The following is a 21,518-nucleotide window of genomic DNA, read 5'->3' as shown; positions in this document are numbered from 1 at the left end:
AGATAAGCAAAATATATGTATTTCACATTTCAGCAATAGCTACAAACATCTACTAAAGTTAATCATAAGTATATCATGACTTCCCAAAATCGCCCTAAATAAGATTAAAGCATAAAAGAGTCATGTGAGATAGGCTAAAGCCGGAAAACAGACCAAATACGTCTAGACTTTTAGCGTAGGTAGTTATTGACCAAAAATAAAGAAAATAAAGGTAGTTGAAAACAAAAAAATAATATAAGGTAGTATTTTTATAAATATCCATAAATATAAGGTAGTTTTTGACCAAAATTTTTTTTTATTAAAAAAAATTATAATACCGTACATTTATTATAAGGGGGTCTAATCTAATTTTAGTTCATTATTCAAAATAACCCGTACTCAACTAATTTTAGTTCATTATTCAAAATAACCCGTACTCGATCCAGTTAACCCGTTTACGTTGCCGACCTAGGAATCTAGGATGATGATGCATGGCCGACTTCAAATATCAAGGTTTGAAGTCAAAGCGAGGTCTAACCGAAAGTCCCAACAAATTCTCCATACTCTTCTAATGACTCGCGTCACCATTTCCCGAAAAAGAAGCGAATCCTATCCCTGTCCTCTCCTTTTCTTTACACACGCACATTTCTCTCTTTTCTTTCAACTTCTGTTCCACACTCTCACACACACACATACACACACAGCTCGAATTAACAATTTCAAAGCTAGGCTTTCCGACAAAAATGGCGACGAACATTCAATAAACAACAAGCATAATACAGTAGTATCATAATAGTAGTAATGGCGGTGGAGTACACGTGTTGCGAGACCAAGTTTTTCCTGAACATTGGAATAATTGTATTTCTGGTAATATTTGCAGGATTAATGTCTGGATTAACTTTAGGTCTTATGTCTCTGAGTCTTGTTGATCTTGAAGTTCTTGCTAAATCTGGTACTCCTAAGGATCGCAAATATGCTGGTATAATTATCATTCTTCATTTCGTTATTTTGCTGATTATTAATTGTTTTGGTGTAATTAATGTTTGAGTTTAGTTGAAGTGATTTTCGGTACTGTATTCAGATGTGTTTTGTTAATAATTATCGTGTAAAACCGTCTTACAGTATGATAGTAACAAATGAGTGTTTAATCAGTACAGTGACCGTTTCATGCAGTAAGACGGTCTTGTGCTATAATTTGTGATGTTTTGTTAGATGAGTGGTGTTGTCATTGCATGAATTGAATGCTGGACTAATTGATGAATATTTGCTGAATTTTTGTAAACTGGAGAATTTTAGACTGTGTTTTTTGTTGTATTTGAGGTTGATTATAATGGCCTGTGGCGAGTGCGGAAGCTGATTTTGATAGGAATATTACGAACTTACTTAATTTACCATGTTTCTAGATATGATTTCGCCTACCAAAGTTAGCTGCGGTGAGTGATAAGGCTCTCATCTCTTAAATAAGTGGTCAGGAGTTCGATTCCTGACTCTTGCGAATGAAAAAGCCAAACTTGGGAGGGGTCAACCCATTAAATTGCCTTCAGTACCCCAAAGGAGATTGCCCAACTGTCGGTAGGGGAATTCCTGGTCAACACCAAAAAGATTTTTTTTGCCTAATTTGGAGGTGGATGTTAAGTTAAACTCATGCATGACAACGCCGAGGGTAGAGTGTATAAAAGTTATTGTCAAGGTTGACGGAGTTTCATTGGTAGAATCTGTGGTAGTGTGAAGAATAGACCAAAAGTAGATTGCCTTCATTTGCTTGATTATCGGCAAGCCATGGGTTTCTATTTATATGTATAACCAGGTTTTTGACTTGAAAAGTTTTGTTAGTCTACTGAGGTTTTATTTTGGAAAGCTAATATAATGATTCTTGTCTGGTGTTGGTAGATATGAAGGTCTTTTAGACATCATCCTAGACTAGAAACTAAAAAATGTTGGGTACTCCGTATATACTCATGTCTAAGTACGAGATATTTTAAGCCTTTCTTTCGAGTCCTGTTTCTTGCTTGTCTGTGGGACTTGAATCGGACTCATGTCATTCTTAGCACGTCCTTTATAATCTTAGATTCTATTGCACTTAATATGAATGGCCCTTATAGCTGTTTTGTGTTATTCTAATGACAGAGAAAATATTGCCGGTTGTTAAGAATCAGCATTTACTACTCTGTACCTTGCTTATCTGCAATGCTGCCGCCATGGAGGTAAATTCTTCCAGGAATGCAATAATAGTCCATCATTCTAATAGCGTGTGTAGGTTATGATTGTGCGATCTTTTTTCAGACACTCCCAATTTTCCTGGATAGTTTGGTTACAGCTTGGGGTGCCATCCTCATTTCAGTGACATTAATACTTTTGTTTGGTGAGGTCAGTGGATAAGTTCTTGCTGTGTTAAATCGTTTTGATTCTTGTTCATAAAAGGTTTATTCCCTTCATCCCAATCATTTGTTTATCTTTGATTACAATACCTCTCACAAATAATAAAGAAGGTAAACAAATGATTAGGACAGAGGGAGTGTTTGTTTCACCTAATGCCTACCATATCCTTTCTCCGTTATCTATGCTTTCAATGGTGAATGCTATAGACTCTTAGAGCGGAGTTTGCTTTGCGATATACACAGTAATAATTTAAAAAAGTTCTGTCCGGATGGAGTACATGAACATATTACTTTGCTGAAGTATTGAAGTTGTTTTTCTTGTGTCATCACAATCAGTCTATTCTCGCTATTCCATAATTTCCTTATGTTCTTTGCACTTGCAGATTATACCGCAATCACTTTGTTCTCGCTATGGTTTGGCGATTGGTGCAACAGTTGCTCCTTTTGTTCGTGTACTTGTTTGGATTTGTTTTCCTGTTGCCTACCCCATAAGCAAGGTGGGAGCTTACTTATATCTTGCTGTGCACTCGCTTTTGTCTTGAATGTGATATGGCCTTTCTTGAATATTTTCCTTCTTGTGGCCTACAATATTTATTGATTATATGTACTTTGATTGGTTCACAGCTGCTGGATTTACTTCTAGGGCATGGACATAAAGCCCTTTTCCGCAGGGCTGAGCTGAAGACACTTGTGAATCTGCATGGAAACGAGGTATGTAATTTGTCTGTCTGTAAAAGTTCAATTTTCCGTTCTGCACATGTGGGAGCAGAATCTTTAGAACTTGGGATTAAGTTGAAGTTTGACCAACATATTATCATCATAAATTTATACATGACCTTGTTTAGTTGCTCTTGTTCTGTTGCATTGCTGATGGTTATCCTTTTGTGCTTCGTTTTCCTGTGACCTTATCATGGTGCTACCCAGGCTGGGAAAGGTGGGGAATTAACTCATGATGAAACTACAATTATCGCTGGAGCATTGGAACTAACAGAGAAGACAGCTGGTGATGCAATGACTCCAATAGCTGACATATTTTCGATTGACATCAATGGCAAACTTGATAGGTTCAAAAATTTTGAGCAGCCTTGATTTGACACTTAAAAACATATATAATATAATTTTGTAGTTCAGCAACATCAACTTCAACATTCAAAACAAAATTAAATTTTATACTTTCTTGAGCTTACGCATGCTCTTCTGTATAGGGACTTGATGAACTCAATAATGGATAACGGTCATAGCCGAATTCCAGTCTATTATGAGGAGCAGACCAACATTATCGGATGTATCCTGGTAAGTTTAGTGTTGATGTCAGCATTGGGTTTTCTATCATTCAATTTTTTGTCAATTGTTGATTGTATAGTTCTTTTATTCTGGCCGTCGTGCTAGACTGCATTAGCTTGATGCAGATGCTTGTTGCTTATTTAATATTAAATGGTGCACGTCATGTGTTCATAAAAAACAGGCTAATGATCTTAGGGTTAGGACTTGACAGTTCTCCGTGATTAATTCTAATACACTCAACGCTCATATTGACAACAACTTTATTGTTGTGTTCTCCTGATCAGGATACTGTTATCATTTCAACGTGCACTTTAGTTTAGCCTGCTTGTTTGTTTGTTAGCGTGACAAATTTTCAGAGTGCACTCACAATTTTTTTTTGGCTCTGAAATATGACGGAATAAAGCTAAAATGTTTTCACTTCTTTTTACTGTGAAGCAACAGACAATAAGAATTCTCGATTAAATTTTCATCGTAGTCATTTGGAAAGTTATCTATATTTTTTTTTCTAATTCCATTCTTCACATGAATTTACCTATCACTATCACTGACAGTTTCAGATGATTATTCGTTCGCAGCTGAGTGTCACATATTAGCTATTTCCTTTTACTTGGCATTGAGTTCATGACTGTTTATTGTTTATTTTAGGTGAAAAATCTTCTCACTGTTGACCCAGAAGATGAGGTGCCTGTAAAGAGTGTAACAATTCGCAAGATTCCTAGGTTTGTGCCTTTGTGGATATGACTTATGATTCCTGTCTTAGGAGTTTACATGCTTATATGAATGATGAATGATGAATGATGAATGACGAATGACGTTAGAGTTTAGACGGTATGCGAATGCAATTGGTTGGACGATGCTGATGCTATAGATGCGTTACAGGATAGGTTATTGATTAAATTCTTTGTTTGCTATCGTTGTGTGTACTTGTATAACATGAATTGAACATCATCAGGATGAAATGGATCACTTTAGATTAAGAATTGCACAGGCTGGCATTTTTAATCTCCGATTTAGCAATAAGCAATGGCAGTTTTGACATTTTAATTATCTGGTCACTTGAGCTTCTGAATTGATTTGACCTATATCTTTATTACAGTGAGATGAGAATTTTACTTCTCAAACTACTTGTAGGCCTTAAGATTCAGGTGATCCTGTCAAAAAGGCAGGCGTGGAGTCATGGACCTCTGTTGGGGTTATTTTGAGTTTAGTTCTATTCAAGATCGGATTGTCGTTCTGGTTGAACCTTTTTTTCTTCTAAGTTAGTCATTATTTATCGACTTATAAGGAGTGCCTGTGAACTGATTTGTAGTTCTTCCGGTATCCTCACTTTTGGATTCATTGTATAAGGAAATTAGATAGCATTACTCCGATGCAAGATGACAAACTTTTTTTTTGTAGGGTGCCTGAATTAATGCCGCTGTATGACATCTTGAATGAGTTTCAGAAGGGGCATAGCCACATCGCAGTTGTTACAAGGCAATTGAACAAATCATTGATACCGCATGCCAATGGAGATCAGGCAGAGGGTAAGTTGTGGATTTCTGTTTTCCAGTCTGATGATCTGCTTGACCGTTGGAACTCGTGGAATTTTGCGCAATAGACTCCATCTGAAATTCATTCTATTTGGACAAATGGGATTTTCCTGACCTCCATATATATGACGTCTCTAGTCTAGGCTTGTCAAAGCATTTTTGAGTGCTAGCACCCAAGGAAACTCTTGTCAAAACAAATGAGCCGATGTTCAGTAAGTCATTATACACTTCATGAAGGCACTTTAACATATGCTATCTTACTGACTTGGTGAAGTTAAGACTTAAGATTAGCCATCTTCCAAATGTGCTCATCAAACTTGAGCTAGTAACTCAAGCTTGCTCATAGAAGTTTCTCCTTCAAGTTATCATGAATTTCAATTAGTTGTTAGTTAAATTTTCTGTGCTCAACACCCTAGCTATACTCAATAACATAGCCTACCAAGGCTACCACTGATTAATAAATTCACAGACAACGGGTCCGTAAGGTCAGTTTATCAATGTGAGTTAGTTTACCAGTAAATTTTATTCCAATGTGAGTTGCCATTTCTTCAAGGGTCAATGCCTGTTAGATGGACGAGTTCCATGTTCATGTTTCTGGACATTTTTATATGCATTGAGCTGAGCAAGCGCATTAGAATTGAAAGGAGATGAGCTACTTAGACGTACTCTTTTAATTTTTGAATTTAGGTGCAGTGGAGGAAGTAAATGTGGTTATTGATGTTGATCAGCAAGTATCAAAGCTAAAGAAGGAAATTTCTCTAAAAACGAAGAGCAACTTGTACAAGTGGAAGAGCTACCCCCACAGCAATAAGTCAAACAAGGCACTTGGGACCAAGAAGTGGAATCGGGATATCTATTCGGACATCTTGGAGGTTGATCAGCATCCCCTGCCAAAGCCTGATGAAGAAGATGCCGTGGGAGTAATAACTTTAGAAGATGTCATCGAAGAGCTCCTACAAGTAAGATTCTTTTGAGCAACACAAATTAATTGTGGCGAACAATCTAAGCAAACTGAGAAAAGCATAAACCTAACAACACTGACCCAATCCAATTGACCCGTCCCAACCCAACTTTTGCATCTGGGGCCTAAAACTACAATCTCAGGTAGACCATATTTAATCTGATGAGACCGTTAACATGGCTAAAAGTCTAAAACCTTGGTAGTGACTATTGAAAATAAGCCTAATGACTCGTACTCGGCCAATCCGAAATGCTGTGTCAAGGCTAATACCTTGGTAGTGACTATTGAAAATAGCCCTAATGACTTGTAATCAGCCAATCCGAAATGCTGTGTCAGCTTGGTAGCTCAAGACACGTTTTGAGCACATACGTTAGCACTAGACCGGTTGACCCACTTATCTCAATGGTTTAGTGACAAATGATCAAACCGTGGATCAACTGTCAAGGGTTCAAACTTAGGTTCCTTTTATTCATAGATCTCCCCCTAACTTAATTCCGACTTCTTATTGATGCAGGAGGAAATCTATGACGAAACAGACCACCATTTTGAAGATCCGTGAAGTTTGGTGTTGCAGTGCCTAATATATGCACAGCTTTGTCGTAGCATTAGGTCGATCATTGGGAATGTCATCTATTATGACATGATATGGTATCATCTCTGTATTCTCTCGTAAATGCAGATTTAGAGTAGAATTGTACGGCGAACAAGTGAATATTCTAGATAACGATCAAATATGTAATATAATGGATCTGTACTTCTTGAGTTGAGGTCGGCATGTCACGAATTAATCTCTACTCTCTTGCCATTAGTAGTGCAACAGCTTTTGACGACGTCTTAATGTATTATATTTGTGTTTAGGAATTTGTATTAGCTGCTCATAGAAGTGGTCCTCTTTACATAAGAAATTTCAAAGAATGAAATACGGGACAAAACGTTCATCGTTTAGTAAGTTTGATGTAAGGTTTCTTTCAAGGCACGTTGTTTGTATTTTTCTGAGCTTTTGATGCAGCCGCCTTGCAAGGTTCTGTTTGTCCTATTTTTGGCTGTCACCCATTTGTCTAAACTATCCTTTTAAGCAAAATAAAAAGGAAAAAACAAATTATTAAGTGTTTGATTGGAGTGGACTGTGGAGTGGGGTGCACAGAATTCTAACCCGTACATTAGTCAAATTATTCTACTAAGCTAACTTCACTTGCGTGTTTGAATTTATGGTTTCCTTTGTTTGGAGCATACCGAATCAGGGCCGTCTAAAAGGAGGAGGGTTTCTCTCCATTTCTTAAAAATATATGGAGAGGCCATTTCCTTTCGGTGGTTTTGATCGTATTCTGTCATCATCGAACGGCTCAAAATTAATGAGTAAAAATAAAGGGAAAATGAGGTTTGGTGGAAAAAATATTATTAAATGAGTTTAAGAGAGAAAATGGAGAGGAAATGGAGAAGATCCATTTTGGTCTAAAAGGGGATCTCAAAAGACTTTCAACCCACCTCGAAGGACACGAATACCTTAAATTGACCATAAAGTCCGTTATTTTATTGGTTTCATGAAAAGAATGAGTAGATTTCATTTCCGTGAAAGAAGAAAGTTCGATCCTAATATCAACGATCAAAGTAGAAATTTCTCAGGGAACCTTCCACGTACGGATAGAGTTATTCTCCTTCAATAGTTAAAAGGTTAAAACCCAAAGTTCTAGCTGCAATTATACTTTCTCTAAAGGCTAGAGTTTCCGCTAAAAGAACAGTAACTTGACCGCAAGATTTAGCACCTAATAACAATACTGTACCGTCATGATCTCTAATACTAAAACCTAAAGCTGGATTTTTGTCATCTCGCTTACAACCATCAAAATTGATTTTAATAAAATTACTTGGTGGCTTATGCCATAAGGTATTATCATTACAACTACTAAAACCATGATGTTAATGCTTTGGATTTGTGTCTTTTTTATCCAATTCCTTATACTTAAGAGTGAACCATAAAAAAATGAACTCGAAATGACTTGTTTAATTCTATGTACATCTAGCTAGTACAACATTCTCAAAAAAAAAATTATTTCTATTAAACCACAAATTCTACCAAATAAAAGTGATCATTTGAAATGACTTAAGGGGAATAGAGTCATTAAAATCATTCAAATTTTCCACAAAACTTAAGTATTGATCATTAATGTGACAATGATAAAAGGTAACAATATCACTAACACCAACGGCTTGAGAAATAATATGCAATACAAGCAATTAAAGAAGAGGTGGTCTTAGTCTTCTCTGTGATGATTACAAAGGGTACAATAAATAGGTACAAAAACACGAGAACGCTGAAGACGCTCCCTCGTAGGTAGTTCATCCACATAAATATTCCATAAAACTAACTTAATCTTAGGAGGGAAGTCACGCTTCCAAATCCAAGCAAATTTATATTCGTTGAGATTGTGATTATAGACTCCCTTCAACTGGCCAAGCAGTTGTCTTAATAGAAATAGATCCATCAAGAGATAAACCCCATCCCATTTTATTAGGAATCTCATTTCGAGGAATAATAGGGATATCTGTTGAACAATACTAGAATCGAGATTAGATTTTAATTTTATAGAATTCTATTGCTTATCAGGTGTGATAAAATCACTAACCATCAAGTTTTCTCGTACAAAATTTGTATTGGTAATATGAGAGCTAATAGATTTCGGAAAGGTCCAATTATCAGTCCAAAATTTTATACTTTTTCCATTACCAACCTTCCATCTAATACCTTTTCTAAAATCTCTCAAACAGACATAAGTTTACGCCACTACTAAAAACTCCTTTGTGGAGGCGAATGCTCAAAGAGCGAATAATTTTTTAAATAGTTTTTCTTAACTAACGAGACTCAAATGTTATTATTGTTAAAAAATTTCATAAAAATTTCATTTGAAATGCTTTATTTAAAACTTTCACTTTACAAATACCTAAGCCTCCTAAATATAGAGGGCGATAGACTTTATCCCATCGAGATCGTTTCATGTATGATTTTTTAAAGAATGCCCTAATGATCTTTTAACGCAAATTCTTATTTAGACTGGTTATTTCCTGTCTGAAACAAGACGAACCATTTATAGTCATTTTATGATAAAATATTACTATTTTTTGATAAAATATTAATATTATATTTTTAGGGTAAAAAGTGATAATTTTAATTATAACATTTTGTCATTAAATAATTGCATTATATTTAAAAAAATGGTAACATTTAATCCAAACAAGATTTATTGATCTTCACAAATTCTTATTTCAGACCGCCATATCCGTCTGAAATTGTCAGACGGATACCATTTTCTCTCACAAAAAACCCATTTAGGGTGTGAGTGGGAAAACACATGGGAGTGTCCCACTATCCATGTGCTTCTCACTTGTGAGAGGTCTTATTGCGGTTTGAAATAAGACGGTTTAAAGTAAGACGGACTAATTGATCTTTTAAAGTCATTACGGTAGTACCACTAGTACTCAATAATGGGACCTGTTTATTGAGGGACAAAAAACATAATAAATGACGAAGCCCTACAAGGAACAAACAGTGAATCAAAGACATTAACAATTGTTTTTCCAAAAACATCCTTGGACAGTTGGACCAATTCAAAATGTTATTGTTCGATTATAAATTATTCATAAGCTCTAAAAACTCAATTAATTCTGTCCCACAAAAGATGATAAGCGAAAAGTCAAAATGAAAGGATTTTTTTCCTATTAGCTTCTCTTAATTTTTTTCGGTTTTAAGTATCTGTAAATTGTAATTATCAAAGCCTAATTGTCAAATAAAGTTCGAGATCTTTAATTTTATAAGACAATTTTTTTTTCTCTAGCTTCTAATAGAATTGTTTTCAATTTTCCGTATTTTTTTGTGTCGTATACATTCTATTACTAAGTTAGTCATTTCCGTGAAAAAAATACCAAAAAAGGCAAAAAGAAAGAGGAGTCTAGCTCAACTACTATGCATATTCAATTATTCACACATCAAACAAGAGTATACAACCACACTAATAATGTACGAGTATTTGGTAGGACTTTAGGAATAGCACATTTTCTTGTTCGTGAGTAGAAAGCTAGAAGCTCACGATAGCGATACCTTTGATAAGTCATGGATGTAATAGTCTTATACTAAGACACTTCTCGTTGTTTCATTCACAAAGGAATCAACTTTTTAAATGCCAAATTAAATTAATTAGCTATCATTAAAACTTTTCAAATCACACTAAAAATGAAGCTTACAAGTCACAACTTTTATAAAGCAAGACTATGACGTTAGCTAGTTTAATTGTGAACCTACGTAATTGGCTAGGCCATGCATCGTCATATATTCGAATTTTCTAGTTAAAATATCTAATCAAGGCTTAGTGCAATATATATAAACCAAACTTCCTTAATTGTAAATGTGTTACTGTGATGCACAAATTCTTATTTAAAATGGTGATATATATTTTGACAAATTCTGAAAACTAACTGACCCATAGTCGATTTACTCCTGAGCAAAGCACATTTGAATTTGAACAACAATCCGAACAACTCGACTCGGTTCGATTTCCCCGAATATTATTGTCGTGTATGGACTATTACTCAAATAACTTGATAGCAATACACTTAAAACTGAACTAAATCTCATCCAAATGAGTCCATGTTTGGCTGTGTTGTGCGGAAGCGTGAATACCCCGTGTTGGGCCTTTATTTTGCCGGTGTCCACTGTCCATAATAGTATGATATTGTCCGCTTTGGGCCAAGCCCTCGCGGATTTACTCTTAAACTCCTTCTCAGAAGAACTCGTACTATTATATTTGGTGGCACTTATAAAGATGAGCATTCACCTTTATAATACCGTGGGACATGGCCTGGTTTTGCACCCTAACAATCTCCCCTCAAACCAAAGACCATCATCTTAACTCGGACCTTAACCTCTATAGCGAACTCCCACACTCTACAGCTCCTCCAGCTTTCTAGACACACCCTAGCATCACCAAGTCATAACCTCTCCTTAACCGACACACCACGTGTCTCACAGGGCTTGTGCTAAAACTTGTGTATCGAACTCCTCTGCATCTAATATACCCTAGACTAGGTCTGAATCCACTGCCTTAGAGCGTCACACCGGATCGCCTTTGGGCTTACCATGAACCGCTTTTGTTTCCTTCATTAAGTCTCAACCCACCTCGTCGGGTCGCTGATGATCTTCTCTTGGACGACTTATCGTCTCATCACTGTGAGACCAATGTTGCTTCTCGTGAACATATTAGCTCTCCCTCGAGTTATAGGAGTTCCACGCCTTACAGTATACGCCATCTTCAAGTCTTGACTCGATGCTCCTTCTTGTGTCTAGCCCAAGTCGAACATTGGGCTCTGATACCACTTGTTGTGTAGATGCTTGAATACCTTGTATTGGGCATCTACTGTGTCAGTGTTCACTGTCCATAATAGTACGATACTATCCGTTTTGGGTCAAGCCCTCACGGATTTACTCTTGGGCTCCTTCCTAAAAGACCTTGTTGTTCCGGGTATGAATTCCGAAGTAGGTTTGTTTACCACGCTAGCTTTGTCGAATAATGCCCCTTCTAGCTTTGATTGCTCTCCTCGGCTTTCTCCTGCAACAACGAGCAAACTGAGGGCTTGGCTTTGTGCCAAGCGTACTCACTCCGACGCTCAAGTCAGTGAACTTATTGTGATTAAGTAGTATGTTGCTTGATGATGTGAATTGTAGAGAGATGAGAGAGATAATACCAATTTAAGTGGTTCTTAGGTTAGATTCTGGATCCCCTTCTCAATGAGAGAGGTGGAGTATTTATAGACTTTCACCTTTTGTCACGTAGTGGCCAAGTGGCCAAGTGGCTAGCGGTGGAAAGACCGATCCGACCTCGGCCGAGGGACCCTGTCGGCCGAAGGGCCCGATTGACTCCATGCCGAGGGGTCTTGGATATGAGTACGCGGATGTGTCTCCTACCGGCTAGTTAGCGGGCCGAGAGACGGGTGATGGCCGATAGGCCGCACGGATATCTTTGTTTAAAGTCGTTGATCGGTTGTGGATATTTTGACCTCGCTCAATATGTTGACTTGGTCGGCGGGTGCGAGAATATGCCCCATCAATTTGCCCCCAGCCGTAGTCTATGCCGTGGTATGGGCTCCGATGTATGTTGAGCGTATATTCTGCACAAGTGAAAATTTTCTCGCCCGGCTTCTTCTCTCCTCGGCTTTATCGTACGACAGCCGTACCATATCCCCCGCCACATGGATGGGTATTGGACATCAAATGTGGAAGAGAAGATCTTTCTTTGGCCGGTGGACCTAAGGTTGAGAGTAGGTGTGGTTTTGATTGCCCCCCGGTGCTACCTAGCTTGGTTAGTCATATTGCCCGGAGAACGGATACTTTAGGATTTTCTTTGAGGAAGATGAATAGGCAAAGGGATAAGAAGGGGCGTGTTGAAGACGCTTGGTTCTTTGTTGCATTGATTGACGTTCAACTGTTGCGTCGATTGACATTCCGTGTACGCATGCCTGACATGTGTCTCTTCGTTGATTGGCTGACGCTTCATGGGCTGCGCTTTGATTGGTCCTCCTTTGCGGGCCTTGGCCTATAAATACCAGATCTTTGAAGTGAAATTGGTTACTAATTTCATTCATTCCAAAAATTTTTTCTTCTTTCTAGATCTAGAACTTCAAGTGTTTCTTTCTCTTCCAATCTTCAGAATTTTTACGTCGGCGTAGCACTTTTCTTCAAGGTAAACCAAAAAAACTTATCAACTTTTTAATTTGCTTTAAGTAATTGTTGTGAACCATGTCTTCTGCTGACGCCGGTCCCAAAGAATGCGTGCTTTGGGGGTTCCTCGGTGCGTTTTGATGAGGAGGAGGCGGTAGCCGCCGTTCCGTTAAGGTCGGGGGGCCGTAGGTCTCTTTCTCCTGAAGTTGACCGCAAAGTCCTGGAGGAGTGGGAGGATGATGACGATGTTGATGATGATGAGGAAAGGAATCCTTCCGGTGGGGAGAGGTCACAGATCCCGCATCATTATGATGCGTACTACGGCGCCGATCGTGGTTTTATCGATAAGTTCATCCGCCGCTCGGCTCTGAATTTTTCGAAGATCACTTCTTTTTTGGCCGGGGTACAACATTGTTATCCCCTGGAGAGGGTCGGCCGTCTGTTGCCCTCCCGGGTCACATCGGCGTATATATGAGGCACATGGAGTATGGTCTCCGGTTTCCTCTCAATATGTACGTCTCTACCATAATTCAGGCGATGAACGTTGCAGCGGCGCAGCTTCACCCTTTGGCCGTTAGGACTATAGTCGGCTTCGTGTGGCTGTGTCTCTTCAGGGGGGTGATCCCAACGGTAAACTTATTCCGCCGAATTCATTTTCTTCGAATGAATGTTCAAGGTGGCCGGGGGTGGTATAGCGTCCAGACTGAGCCAGGCTATCTCACCGTGCCTAAGCTCACCTCTTGCAAGGGCTGGAAGGAACGGTGGGTGTATGTCGAGGTCCCAGATGATTATCCGTTGCCTCGGTCTTTTCAGCACCACGTTAACTTGCGGTGCGAGAGTAGGGGGGAGCGTGAGAAGATGATCCCTAAGGGCAAGAATAAGATGGACGCCGCAAAGGTCTGTCTCAACGAGGACGAGACGCGGGCATTGAAGCTTTTCGAGGTCGATGACGATGGGACGCCGAAAGTTTGGTTGCCCCCGACGCAAGTCATCCAGATGGATGAGCCGCTTTGCCACGTCGGCCTCATACCGGCCCTAGCACGGGGTGAGTGGGGTCGGTGTGAGGCCCATTTCTGTTTTAGCGTTCTTGTTTTTGTGCCTTGACTTGTTTCTTTGTCTAACTCTTACTTTGTTTCTTTTTACGAGAGAACTTTGGCTCCGTTCGTCTCGAGCAATTCCTCAAGAAGATGGGACTTGACAAAGATGGTAACGTGCGGGAGAGGAATCCGAAGGTCGATGTACATGACCGCCGTCCGTCGCCTCGACCTCATGGATCAAAAGTCAAGAGCTTGGACGAGGCGGAGGCTCGGGCCGAGGTAGCCTGCCGCCATTCCGCGCCGGGTCCGAAAAGCCAAGTCTTCGGCGGCTACGGTGTCAACCTCAGTTCCGCCTCCAACTCCCGCTGTCCAGAAGAAGGTGGAAATCGTCGACATTGTCGACGGGGAGGATTCCGATGCTGAGGGATCTCCACTTAGGCGTAAGAGGAAGAGGCCTACCCCTACCGCCGATGATTCTGCTGCCACAGCTCATGCTAACGATGGCGCCGAGGGAACGGGTCAATCGGCCAAGAAGAGCAAGCCCTCCGGCATGCAGATCTAACTTGCGGCTCGATTTAGCCGGCTCATTAGATATACCCGATGACCGGCTCTCTGGTATGTCCGTGAACGTTGACGTGGACTCTTTGATTGAATTTTTGTAGATCAACCGCGCGATCTGTCCCATTGCGAGCGGCGGGTGAGGAGAGGCCTGTGCAGACGGCGGGAAAAAATGCCACCGCCGACTCTATTCTCGCGTCGATATCCAACGACCAGCTCATAGCGGAGGGCACAAGGCTGGGTAAGAGGATTGGGAAGTGGTCCGAACTGGCCGGCTTTCGCATTAGGGAGCAAGAAGAGGCCCTGACCAAGACGGGACCGTTGATAGAACGGCTGAAGCTTGATGTTGTGGCCGCAAAGGGGGTAGCCGGGAAGGCTAAGCTTGATCTCCTTGCTGCACGAGCGCGTGTGGAGGAAGTTGAGAAGCTGCTGTCGGCCGAGAAGGCCAAGTTAGAGGCTGCTGACCTCGCCGCCGCCAAGTTGCGGGAGGAACGGGACAGGTACAAGGGCGGCTACGACGTTGTTGTCGCCCAAAGGGAGGAGTCGAAAAGGGCGTACCGGCTCCAGGCGGAGTCACATAGGGGTACCAGTGCTATCCTTGCCCAAAGGGAGAAGGATATTGAGATGCTTCAAAAGAAGATTATCCCCCGCATGTGTGCTCAATATAGGGACCTGACCGAAGAAACCTTCAGGGAGGTGATTGGGGAGTCAGATCCGGATGGCTCCTTTCCGTGGCCAAAATTCGACAGTTTGTTCGACGATAGGCTCGAGGCTAACGAGAAAGCTGCGGCGGATAAGGCCGCCGAGGATGCGAGGGCCAAGAAGGAGGAAGAGGCGGCCGCGGAAAAGGCGGCTCTTCTTCGAGAAGACGAGGGTGGCAGAGAAGAGTCCATTAAGGCCAAGGCCGCCGAGGATGCTAAGGCCGCCAAGAAAGCCGAGGATGCTAAGGCCGCTAAGAAAGCCGAGGATGCTAAGGCCGCCAAGGAAGCCGAGGATGCTAAGGCGCCCATTGCATCTAAGCCGCCCACCAAGGATGATGTTCTTGATGGTGGCAAGGGCAAGCAAAGAACAGGCATAGGGAGACGGGCGGTCGTCACCGAGGCTCACCCGGCGTCTCGGATAGCTTCGGCTATTCGGGGGCCAACTATTAAGCCTTTTCTCCCGCCATCCTTTTGGCGCTTCAAAGAACCAGTCCGTAACCTTTTGCTTTACTCTTCCTTGTATTTTGTAAAACCTTGGTAGGTAGAATCTTGGCTTATCCCAAAGGGGACTACCGTCGTGCATCGTATTTCTCCTTCTTGTAACCGTTATCTTTTCTTAATGAGAATTTGCTTGCTTCGCCTGGCTTGGCCGAGGCCTTTGATTTATTCCTTCACTTGTCTTCTTGCGTTAATTAATTGAGCGCTTTTCGTTTTTACCTTTGGCTTTAGCCGAGGCGATTTAGAATGCGTATCTGTTGTGTTTAACGTCTTTAGATTCGGTCTTAATTTGCCGAGGGGCGATTGCGTTAATTAATTGAGCGCTTTTCGTTTTTACCTTTGGCTTTAGCCGAGGCGATTTAGAATGCGTATCTCACTGTGTTTAACGTCTTTAGATTCGGTCTTAATTTGCCGAGGGCGGTTGCGTTAATTAATTGAGCGCTTTTCGTTTTTACCTTTGGCTTTAGCGGGGCGATTTAGAATGCGTATCTCAACCGTGTGTTTAACGTCTTTAGATTCGGTCTTAATTTGCCGAGGGCGGTTGCGTTTCACTCGTCTCTTCCGGTCGATTCACGGGCAACGGAGTTTACGTTTTGACCGCCGTTGAACATATGTTAGCATATCGGCTCGTCCCCCCGTCACTCCCGTTAAAGGCCGAGGTGATCGAGGTTTTGGCTCTGTCTGCTGTGTACATACGTTAGCATGCCTTCTTATTGGGGTGACCGCCGTTGTGTTTTCCTCGACATGACTATGGAGGGGATTAACACTTTGATGGAAAATGGGGATGACTCCTATTTAGATATGAACATGCATTGGGGTGCCAACAATTGTTTTGGGCACCTCCGCTGCTATACAAAGTATTTTACGAGATTGTCGGTGTTCCAATGGCTCATCGAGGTACATCCCCATGTCCGTCAGCCGGTATGTACCCGGCCTCATTTCTTCAACTACCTTGTAGGGACCTTCCCAGTTGGCCGTCAACTTACCATGAATGTTTCCTTTATTGGTGGCGGCTGACTTCCTTAGGACCAGGTCACCTACCGTTAGATCCCTTTTGTGGACCCTTCGGTTGTAGGCCCTTTTCATTCGGCTCTGATATATCGCTAAGTTGAGGCGTCTTTGCATCTCGGCTTCCTTCGACCAGGTCTAGGGAGGTTCTTAGGCCTTCCTCGTTTTCATCCGGGTTAAAAGTAGCCGTTCTGAATGTTGGCACCGTTGCTTCAATCGGCAGGACTGCTTCGGACCCGTAGACTAAGTGGAATGGACTGTACCCCGTTGCCTCTTTCTCCGTGGTTCGAAGGGACCATAGAACGCCGGGTAGCTCATCGGCCCATCTTCCTTGAGGTCTTCATTTGTCTTCTTCAAGCCGTTGAGGATTGTTTTATTGGTGCCTCGCCTCTGCCCGTTGCTCGGGGGTGGCAGACGGAGGAGTATGCAAATTTGATGCCAAGTTCTTCCAACCAGCTCATTATTGTATCACTCCAAAACTCTCGGCCATGGTCGAACACCATGACTTGGGGTAACCCAAAACGAGTTATGACGTTTTCCCAGATCACCTTTCTTACGGCCGTCGCGGTCTTGGCAGGTACTGCTACAGCCTCAACCCATTTGGTGAAGTAATCGACGGCGACGATTAGGAACTTTCTTCCTCCGGATGCCGTCGGAAATGGCCCTAGTAGATCCATTCCCCACTGTGCAAAAGGAAGGGGACTAAGCACCATTTGCAGGTCTCGGGAAGGTGCATGTATCACCGGAGCATGCATCCGACGGTTGTTGCATTTTTTTGTTTTGTTTTGGAATCTTCAAGCATGGTGGGCGAAGTAGCCGGCTCGGAGAGCTTTGTGGGCTAGTGTTCTTGCCCCCATGTGATGACCACAGATGCCTTCGTGTATTTCGTCAAGATTAGCTCGCATCGGCCGGACCGACACACTTCAGGAGTGGCCTTGTCACGGACCTCCTGTATAACTCTCCTTCAAATACCAAGTACCTTCTTCTGCGATCCTCTTTATCTTTGCGAGAGATTGCGGTCCTCCGTAGCTCATGTGTCGATTTATACCTCTTTATCGGAGTCATCCATGTCGTCTCGGCTTCCACGTCGCACACCATGCCGATGGTTTCGTCAATGCTTTTAGCGTTCCTGATGTCCACTAGCACGGTTTGGTGATATTCCCGATGGTTGAAGCGGCGTTTTGAGAGAGCGTCGGCCGGTTGTTCTCGGATCCGGGGATGTGTCGCATTTTAAATGACTTTAATTTTGAGGTCTCGTCTTTTACCTTTTCCAGGTATCTTACCATCCCATCGTCCCGAGCTTCGTACTCTCCTTCGTATTGGTTAGTCACCAAGAGAGAGTCATTTTCAAAGTGATGTGTTACGCCCGGCGCTCGGCTAACTCAACTCCGGTTATCACCGCCTCATATTCGGATTCGTTATTTGAGGTTGAGAAGGTAAACTTCAAAGCGTACTCGAACTCGTCCCCGTTTGGGCCGATGATAAGGATGCGGCTCTGAGCCGTTCGTTGTGGAGGATCCATCGGTATATACCTCCCACATGCCGGGACACGACTCTTCCTGATACGTGCACTCGGCCAAGAAGTCCGCGCCGCCCCTTTATCGAGGGCCTCGGTTTGTATTGAATGCCGAAGCCGAGATAGCTCCTTTGCCCATTTGATAAGTCCGCTGATTGTTCGAATTTTTCCAGTGCTTTCTCCAACGGCTGGTCGGTTAAGACCGTCATGGGATGTGCGTCGAAGTAGGGTTTCAACTTCCTTGCGGCAACAACCACGGCAAAGGCTGCTTTTTCAATCAGCGGGTAGTTTCTCTCGGCGGAACAATGTGTATGGGCGATAAAGTATATTGTGTCTTTTTGCTTGTTTTCTTCTCTCGACGATTCGAAGATCGACCGTGGCCGAGGTTATGCTAGATATAGATATAGCGTTTCCCCGGTCGTCGGTCCGGGACGGGGTTGGGAGAGTTTGCGAGATGGGCTTTCGGTTGTTCGAAGGGTCGTGCTCTGTTCCTCCCCCAGAAGTCTTTATTCCCTTTTAGCACTTTGAAGAATGGGGTGCTCTTTGTCGGTGACCGAGAGATAAAACGGCAAGGGCCGCCATCCTCCCGGTCAAGATCATAACCTCTTTGCGATTCCTCGGCTCCGCAGTCTAGAATTGCTTGGACTTTCTCCGGATTGGCATCAATTCCCCTGGCGCTAACAAGCACGCCGAGGAATTTGCCGCCCCGGACAAGTTGCATTTTGTAGGGTTAAGCTTCATCTTGTATTTCCTTAGTGAACAAAATGTCTCGTGTAAATCGGCTAGGTGCTCGCCGTCGGACTTGCTCTTGACAATAGCATCGTCGACGTAAGCCTCGATGTTTCGCCCTTTTTGATTTTGGAATACTTTGTCCACCAGTCTTGTGTAAGTCGCGCCGGCGTTTTTCAAACCAAACGGCATCATCTTGTACATGTAGGTGCCGTGTATGGTGATGAATGCGCATTTAGGCATGTCTTCTCTCGCCATGAATACCGATGGTATCTCGAAAAGGCGTCGAGCGAGGCTCAAGCATTGTGTAGCCTGCCGTCGCATCTATTAAGCTATCTATCCGAGGCAAGGGGTAGCAATCTTTCGGGCATGCTTTATTAAGTTGCGTAAAATCAACACACATCCTCCACCCCCCCGATGACTTTTTAACCATTACAACATTAGCTAGCCATTCGGGGTATGTACAAGGGATGATAAAGCCTGCCTCTAACAACTTATCAACCTCGGCTTTGATGGCATCCTCTTTTTCGGCCGAGGAGTTTCTCACCCCCGCCTCACGGGGCGGGCGCTGGGAGTACGTTCGACTTGTGAACGATGACCTCTCGGCTTACACTGGCATCTCGGCGGGCCGAGTACGCAAAGACGTCTTTGTTCCTCCTCGCAGGTCAGGAGATCGGCCCGAATTTTGGCTCCGGTCGCCGACACCGAAAGCGATTCGGTGCGCCCCTGGATCGATCTCTATCTGCTCGGTCTCGCCCCTTCGACCATGCCGACGTGGTTGGTGCTCATCGGTTCGTCTTCCTGTCGTAAGGATGGGTTCTTCCCTTTTTCCTCTTTCTTTGCTACCTTGAAGGATTGCATGTTGCATCCTCTGGCCGATATTTGGACGTTGACCACCTCGTCTTTTTCGTTCTTTGAGACGAGTTTATGAACCTCCCCGCGGTCCGAGACATACATCAGTGTCAGGGCCCGGATGGACATTACAGCATCGACCTCACTCAGGGTGATACGACCGATGAGAACGTTATATGCGGATGAGCCGTCGATAACCACGAACTCGGACATCACATTCTTGGCCGCGTCGGACTGGCCGAACATCACTGGTAACTTGATAGACCCCAGGGGGACCAAGCCTGCCCCGGAGAAGCTGTACAATGGGTTGGTGCATGGGCTAAGGTCCGCAATTTTCAGGCCGAGCCCTAGAAAGCACTCCCTGAACATGATGTTCGTGTAAGCACCCGTGTCAATCAGGCATCTCATGACCAGGTGGTTGGCTATGTCTAAGTGGACTACGAGTGGGTCGCTATGCGGGGCGATGATTCCTTCGTAGTCCTCCTTCCCAATAGTTATGTTCGGGATGTTGGAAGCGCGGGCCGCTGTAGTGGGCACGAAGTTGACGGCCCTTTGATCTGATCCGTTCAGTGCCGTTTGTGTCCGCGAGCGGATCCGCCGTTCTCGTTTCCCCCGATGACAACATGAATTGTTCCTATTCATTCAAAGACGGATTTTTTATCTGAGCCACCGGTGTTAGTTTTTGGCCTCCGCAACATACTTGCCGAGGCTCCCTTTCGGATCGGCTCTTCAATGGCATTCTTCAAATGCCGTGATCGTTGGTTAAGTGACCGGTGTGGCCGTGGTACTCAAAAGACAGGGCTCGTGTCACCGTCCCCCTAGGTTTGGGGGCCTTTCCCACTTCGCCCCTCGTTTCGCTCGGGGAGAAGACCCTCGGCCGATACGACCGGGGGGTGTGATCTTTGTACTTCTTATGGTAGTACGGACTGAACTCCCCGGCGTCCGCCGGGTTCCGCTCTGGCGGGCCTGTCGGTCCGCGACCTATTATTGTCACGGCGCCCTTCATCCGGCTTGTCCTCCCGGTGGCTCTTTCTTTCTGAGTGCCCGGCCTCGCCGTGGCCTATCCATATTTTGTGATAGTCTTCGACCTTAATGGCCTAGCCTGGTCGGCCAATTTCCTGGCGGACTCAAGGCTCAGGCCACCGCACTTGATGAGCTCGTTTTTCAAGTCCCCTCTGGGGAGGCCTTTCATCAGTGCGAAGGCCGCTAGTTCGCTGTTCAGCTCCCTAATCTGCTGAACCCTGGCATCGAACCTCTTCACATAGCTTCGGAGTGACTCGCCTCCCTCCTCGCTCGATGGTCAGGAGATCCGATGTCTCGACGGCTCTCCTTTTATTGGTAGAGTACTGGGCCAAAAACGCGTCTCTTAGGTCGGAATAGGAGTATACCGACCCATCGGGTAGCCCCTTGTACCAGCTTTGCGCCATTCCAACCAAGGTCGTTGGGAAAATTCGGCACTGGACCTCGTCAAAGTTGCTCCCACACCGACATGTGAGACTCGAAAGCCTCGGCATGATCGGTTGGGTCGCCCTCTCCTTTGTATGATATAGATGGTAGCTTTAGCTTTGGCGGCACCTGGGTCTCTAGGACGTAGGCACTGAGGGGCTGTCTGACCACGTGTCTAATGACACGCGGCGATCGGCTCCTCGCATCCTTAGTCCGGCCCCTCTCCCCGTGGCGGGAAGGGCTTCTTCTCCGACTCTGGTGAGTCGGACTCCTTCTTCGACTCTGGTGAGTCGGACTCCTTCTCCGACTCTGGTGAGTCGGACTCCTTTCGCT

The 21,518-nt window shown here is 43.5% G+C and overlaps 1 protein-coding gene across 2 annotated transcripts; it reads left to right on the top strand.

The window, feature by feature from the left end:
• The first annotated feature begins 514 nt into the window (after positions 1-514).
• Positions 515-7,004, top strand: LOC141611396 (DUF21 domain-containing protein At2g14520-like). Of its 2 annotated transcripts, none has more exons than XM_074429919.1 (11): positions 515-958; positions 2,107-2,183; positions 2,263-2,346; positions 2,741-2,854; positions 2,982-3,068; positions 3,282-3,421; positions 3,563-3,650; positions 4,287-4,360; positions 5,040-5,167; positions 5,861-6,132; positions 6,649-7,004. In XM_074429919.1, exons 1-11 carry the CDS (start codon positions 781-783, stop codon positions 6,691-6,693), a joined length of 1,287 nt encoding a protein of 428 aa, XP_074286020.1. In that variant the 5' UTR covers positions 515-780; the 3' UTR covers positions 6,694-7,004. The 2 variants fall into 2 exon arrangements, with proteins under 2 accessions (XP_074286020.1, XP_074286021.1); XM_074429920.1 differs by having other exon boundaries at positions 563-958; positions 5,867-6,132.
• Positions 7,005-21,518: the final 14,514 nt, after the last annotated feature.

Source organism: Silene latifolia, chromosome 11 (genome assembly GCF_048544455.1).
Source record: "Silene latifolia isolate original U9 population chromosome 11, ASM4854445v1, whole genome shotgun sequence".
In the NCBI taxonomy this organism is placed as follows: Eukaryota; Viridiplantae; Streptophyta; class Magnoliopsida; order Caryophyllales; family Caryophyllaceae; genus Silene; species Silene latifolia.
The sequence above is the reverse complement of the archived record's forward strand: the minus strand, read 5'-3'. Positions and strand labels throughout refer to the sequence as shown.